The sequence below is a fragment of the Panthera tigris genome, chromosome X (assembly GCF_018350195.1).
Source record: "Panthera tigris isolate Pti1 chromosome X, P.tigris_Pti1_mat1.1, whole genome shotgun sequence".
Lineage (NCBI taxonomy): Eukaryota > Metazoa > Chordata > Mammalia > Carnivora > Felidae > Panthera > Panthera tigris.
In genome coordinates, this window is record NC_056677.1 from 98,851,736 (window position 1) to 98,857,887 (window position 6,152).

The 6,152-nt window shown below is 53.3% G+C and overlaps 1 protein-coding gene across 1 annotated transcript; it reads right to left on the reverse strand.

Moving 5' to 3' along the window:
- Window positions 1-553: 553 nt before the first annotated feature.
- Window positions 554-4,562, reverse strand: LOC107180525 (glycine-rich cell wall structural protein 1-like). The gene is made up of 3 exons (XM_042975165.1): window positions 2,984-4,562; window positions 1,949-2,091; window positions 554-891 (listed from the first exon to the last, which is right to left on the reverse strand). Exons 1-2 carry the CDS (start codon window positions 4,527-4,529, stop codon window positions 1,991-1,993), a joined length of 1,647 nt encoding a protein of 548 aa, XP_042831099.1. The 5' UTR covers window positions 4,530-4,562; the 3' UTR covers window positions 554-891; window positions 1,949-1,990.
- Between the last annotated feature and the right edge of the window lie 1,590 nt (window positions 4,563-6,152).

Consider the following 6,152-nt stretch of genomic DNA (forward strand, 5'->3'; position numbering starts at 1 on the left):
CCTCGGAGGTTCCGATTCAGCAGGTCTTGGGTGGAACCTAAGGATTCCTGGCTGGTGCTGACGAGGCTGTCGTGGGGCCCAAACTTTGAGAACCACCCTCTAAATCGGTGTCTGGGTCGAGGCCCAGCAGCACCATGTGGCCTGCAGGCCAGCTGGGCCATCCACCAGGTTTCCTTCCAAACCACACTCTAGAGCAGTGCTAATAGACATTACGATGCAACTCACATGTGTCACTTTTTCTAGTATCCACGTTAAGAAGTAAAAAGAAGTGGGCACAATTAATTCCAGTAGTACATTTTAACTCAATTTGGTATCGTTTCGATATGTAATTGGTATAAAATTATCAGTGAGGTATGTCCTTTTTATGCCTAACAGCGCATCTCAAATGAGACCGGGCGTGTTTCAGTAGCCACATGCGGCTAGTTCCTGACACAGTGAGCCACGTAGCTCTAAAGACCTGACCTCCATCTCCCTCTTTACAAAAGTTGTTTTCACCTTGACATTTTAATTTATTTGGGGCCATAATAAAATAATTTAAAACAGGCTCGTCAAATGGTAGGAAGTGATACCTTTTAATGAAGGCATGGTGCGTCAAAACAAAGAGGTAAAATAAAAGAGAGATTGGAGTTAAAATGATTTATCTAAATAAAATCTGCCTTCCTTCCAGTTTATTACTTTAAAACAAACTTATTTTTGATGAGAACACATGCTGTCAAACGTATCTGTCAAGTGTAACAGAAAAGGCAGATTTCATGGGATATCTCTCTTTGGGGGATGCGGTTTGGAATGACGTCAGTGTTAATAAAATTCCCATGCGCTTCTAAAAAATGAGAAACCGGAAACAGTGGACAGATTCTTTCTTCTTTCTTCATCTCGTTTTGTTCCTCCCAGCTGCAGGATGAAATGAGAGAAAATTAGCAATCATAGAGCCGTAACCACCAACGGTGACTTTCCAAACCTATGAAAACAGCCCTATATATACCTGCTACGTCCGTGGGCTATTTCTCAACGAGGAGAGAACACAGTTTCCTCTTGTAACCTGCACCCTTGTGCCTGGGGTGCTCGTGCGGCCCATGGCTTCGATCACGTGCTCCCACCAACCTGGCCTCCCTCTTGCCTAATACCATCAATGCTTTTTTCTTTCCCTCGAGAGGATTCTGGGATTTAAGAAAATCACTTCACCTTAAAAGCCTATGCTCATTCCACAAACGATACTCCCTTACCCTCCCAGACCCTTGATTCTCCGTATCTACCATACGAGAAACGGGCTGTTATTGTAAAATACACAGCTTTGAAAACGCAAAAAAGAAAAAAAAATCAAATGTTAATGATTTAAATATATTCAAAGACAAGATATACTTCAAGACTTAATTACCAATTCAGTGATAAGTAATAGCCATACTATGACTAAGTTTCTTTGGACTGTCACATAAAATACAAAAGTCCACACCTGAATACTTAGGTATTAATCATTAAATGCAGTGCTACTTGAAATTCTGAACTTTTTGCCATTTGCACGTAATCACATTCGAAAGGGTATAGTCTCCTAGTTAGTACAAGGGGGTACATTTCCATGGCCAAGTAATGAATGCCCAAGTAGGAAACAGACCAGCCACTTTAGCTGCTGCTTCGGCTGTTTTCTAAACAAAGACTGGTCTCAGTTACTGATACGTTTACCATTTGTTAGTAGTCTTATAGGTAGAGGACAAAAGAGCTCACAAGAACGAATGGGGAGCCATGAAATAGATTTCAAAATATACTGTGATTTCTATTACTAGGTACCTGAGTGTTGTGTTAACATTCTAAGTAGGTAGAACGGAATGTCTGAATTCATTTTAAACAAACTTCTTAATTTATTGGGAGAATTAAGAGAAAAAAAAACAACAACCCGGTCAGTAACAGGTAAATGTCAGGAATGGTTGGGTGATAGGTGGAGCTATACGGATACCTGGATTTTTTGGGCCTGTTCTGTGGTGGGTCCAAATGCTTTTCAGTGAGATCCTTCTTGTTGTCTGTTAAACGTCTCTTCTTCCCCGCTCTCCGAGACTTGCGCCTCCTTATCAGAGTTTTCCTGCTGATAGTTTGTTGTTCCTTTGGTGAAGAATAATACAGACTTTGGAGCAGACATTCACAGGAAGAAATAGCGTGATGCATAAGGAAGAGTGACGTCTAGTAGAGTACCCGCAGGAGAAGCGGGAGGATAGAAGGAACTAAGAGCTGGGGCCCTTCCTCCTGGTTGATACAGCCCTTCCATGGCCCTCACCCTTCTGCTGCTTGGTCACTTTCACAGTGACATTCTTTCTTTCCAGTCAAGCTGCCACCCTGTGCTGCTATTCTAACTGGCCCTCCGGAGAAGAAGGGATCAGAATCATCAAGTGTCTGCTGCATTGTGTGTGTTCTTGTCAGAGATTTCTTGCAACCATGTTTTGCCTCAACTCCAAATTCTCCCATGAAGCTCATTAGTCCCTCAATGCCCGAATATTTCAGTTTTCCCAAGTGCTCCCACGTCAGTTCATAACGATTGGGGATGAACGTTCGAAAACTTGGCATTTTTAACAGCCGTGGACAAAAATGAGGTGTGCCCCTGGCTCGCTCTATTCCTTCTGGCTGCACCCCCGTCTCGCCCTCTTGCGCACCCCTCCCACCCCTTGTACACCGCTGAACTGCAGACCCCTCCCGCCCCCTGCACCCCCATCTGCGCTGACCCGCACAGCCCCGCCCGCCCTCCTGCACATCCTCCCACCCTCCTGCACCTGCACCTACCCCGTGCAGACCTCCACCTACCCCGCGGCCTTCGGCTGTCTTAGCCGCGGCTGCCAGAAGGCGGCACGTTTCCTTCTCAAAGCCACTGGTAGCTACGGCACGGGGCTCCCACCCGGGCCCTCGGCCTTCAGTCTGGGGGCGCCCCCAACCTCGGCTTCTGTGCCCGGGCGCCCGCAACCGCCCACAGCCCCGGCCCCTGGGACGCGCGGGTCCCCCTCACCCTCTGTGGCTGCCGTCTCCTCCTCGTCAGGCTCCTCCGCGGTCTCCCAGGTAGCCTCCTCCTCCTCTGATGACGACGACGACGATGAGCCCTGGGACTCGTGGGCCGCGGTCGCCGCTGGGGGCGCAGGGGGAACGTTGAGCTGCAGAGGCCGGGGCCGCACGAGGATGTGGTTGTTGTAGTGGACGAGGTGTAGCAGCGAATGCACCAGGTCCAGGAACGGAAAGCGGAAGCCCACCATTGGGAAATGGTGGGCGTCCACAATTACGTCCCCGGCGGCCTCCGGCTCTTCCGCCCCGTCCTCGTCCTCGTCTGCCGGCCCGAAGTCCGAGTCCTCGCCCGCCTCGAAGGCGTTCCCGCCCTCGGGGCCCACCGCCTCCTCCCTGAGGCCTTCCGCAGGCGCGGCCGAAACGGCAGCCTCGGCAGGGTGGGGCCCGGAGTCCCCGGCCGCTCCGTCTCCGCCATCGGCCGCTCCGTCTCCGCCACTGGCCGCTCCGTCTCCACCGCCGGCCGCTCCGTCTCCACCGCCGGCCGCTCCGTCTCCGCCATGGGCCGCTCCGTCTCCGCCATCGGCCGCTCCGTCTCCACCACCGGCCACTCCGTTTCCAGCCACTCCATCTCCGCCATCGGCCGCTCTGTCTCCGCCACCGGCTGCTCCGTCTCCTCCATCGGCCGCTCCGTCTCCACCACCGGCCACTCCGTTTCCAGCCACTCCATCTCCGCCATCGGCCGCTCTGTCTCCGCCACCGGCTGCTCCGTCTCCTCCGTCGGCCGCTCCGTCTCCACCGCCGGCCGCTCCGTCTCCGCCGCCGGCCGCTCTGTCGCCCATGGCCATCAGGTCTCCACCGCCGGCCACTCCGTCTCCAGCCACTCCGTCTCCGCCTCCGGCCACTCCGCCTCCGGCCACTCTGTCGCCCATGGCCACCACGTCTCCGCCTCCGGCCCCTCCGTCTCCGTCTCCGCCTCCGCCTCCGGCCCCTCCGTCTCCACCTCTGGCCACCTCGTCTCCACCGGCCACTCCTGCTCCGACCACCCAGTCTCCGCCGGCCACTTCGTTTCCGGCCTCCCCGTCTCCGCCGGCCTCTCCATCTCCGGCCCCCCAGTTTCCGCCGGCCGCTCCGTCTCCACCTCCGGCCGCCCAGTCTCCTCCAGCCACTCCACCCCCACCCACCCAATCCCCGCCGGCCACTCTGTCTTCGTCTCCGGCCTCCCAGTCTCCATCTCCGGCCACCCATTCTCCGCCGGCCACTCCACCTCCGCCCACCCGATCTCCGCCGGCCACTCTGTCCTCGTCTCCGGCCTCCCGGTCTCCATCTCCGGCCACTGCCTCTCCGTCTCCAGCCACCTGTTCTCGGTCTCCGGCCACCCCGTCGCCACCGACCGCTTCGTCTCCGGCCATCCCATCGCCACCAGCCACTCCGTCTCCAGCGGCCCCCGCCTCGCCGCCGGCCACCTCGTTGGCCCCTCCGGCCGCCGGGGCCCCCGCCTCATCCATGGGGTTCTCCTGGCCACCCGGGGCCTGGCCTCCATCTCCGGAGGCGGACATGGCACCAGGGAGTACCTCACCGAGGAGGCGACAGATGGGGCTGCGGCGACGCCGGAGGCTGCCCGCTGCCCCCGACGGGAGGCCGAGGGCAACGGGGCCCGGCGTGAGGTGGCCGCCGAGGGGGACAGCAGTCGGTGGCGGTGCCCGAGGAGGCCCCGGACGGGAAGGGCAGGGGGCGGTCGTGGGGAGCGGCCCACCCAGGCCTCCCCTCGGGCGACGCTGGCCGCGGCGGGTAAGTCCACCGGCCGCAGGACGGTGGGCGGGGCCAGAGGCGTCAACAATGGGCCACGTGCCCTCCTCTTGAGCTCCACCCTCATTCGTCCAGACGCAAAGAGTGACGTGCTCAGCGTCCAATGAATGACCGAGGCCCCTAGGGGTTGCTCCCACTTTACCTCCCTGTTTGTTCTTTGAGGCCTTAGGGTCTTGCCATTACTTTCGGGTCCGCGCAACTCCTGTCCTTTAAGTTTTACCATTGTCTGAAAAACTATAGTGGTCTAATAGTGAGACACTTTGGGCTATGTGAACTGTAAGGTGTTTCTTGATTTCCACCTGGTAATGACTCATGCAAGTAGGGACAGAGTCATAAAAATAGTATATAGCTCAGACCCCAGGAGTAGTAAAAATCTCCCAAGAAGAAAGAGAGAAGAAGTTGGACAACTTAACATGGTTAAAGCTACTTGGAAAGTAGACAAAATTGACATGGATGCAGTGTGGAAGGGACATGTGGGTGGCTCAGTCATTTAAGCATCTGACTTTGGCTTAGGTCATGATCTCAAATTGGTGGGTTGGTGGGTTCCAGCCCTGCATTGGGCAATTCGCTGGCAGCAGGGAGCCTGCTTGGGATTCTCTCTCTGCCCTTCCCCCACTTGTGCTCTCTCTCTCAAAAATAAATAAATAAACTTAAAAAAAAGAACTGAGTGTTGAAGAATTGGTGAATGAGAGGAACTAGAAGGTATTATAATGAACCCTGACAAATTTATTGCAGCACCCCAAAGAATGAACAAAAGGGAGATACTACTTTTCCAGGACCAAGTCATCTCCTAAGAGCTAATAAGCATGAAAAAATTTAAAAGGGTAAGCATCCAGGTTGCCTGGGTGGGTCAGTCAGTTAAGTGGTGGGCTCAGGTCATGATCCCCTCCAGATCTGTACGTTGGAGCCTTGCATCAGGCTCTGTGCTGAGAGCTTAGAGCCTGGAGCCTGCTTTGGATTCTGTGTCTCCCTCTCTCTCTGCCCCTACCCTGCTCATGCTCTTTCTCAAAAATGAATAAACATTACAATTTATTTTTTAAATAAAAGCGTAGGCTTCCTAGGATGTTTTTGAGGCAACAGTCCAAGACTTTTGATTTCAAAATCCACTTAATCAAGACCTCCAGCATAAGTAATTCTGAAAATCATGGAGAAATGTACTGCTATTTTCTACTCACTCTGGTAAAAAAAAAAGTTTTGTAATACTAAAAAAGTCTTTTGAAAAAAAATAGCAAATAATATTTTGGTGTTTAATACCAATAAATCCTATCAAGTTTAGGAGGGATGTTTTCCTTTCATCAACCCAGCAAAATTTCAATGTTCTTATTTTTCTTCTAGTCCCCACCTCAATAATAGAGCATGGTGCTATCATAAAT

Bases quoted from the DNA above. Each gene is read 5' to 3' on its own strand.
- LOC107180525 (XM_042975165.1), bottom strand. From the start codon at position 4,529: ATGTCCGCCTCCGGAGATGGAGGCCAGGCCCCGGGTGGCCAGGAGAAC. The intron at 2,092-2,983 runs GTGAGGGGGACC...TCTTCACCAAAG, and splicing joins GGAGACGGCAGCCACAGAGG to GAACAACAAACTATCAGCAG.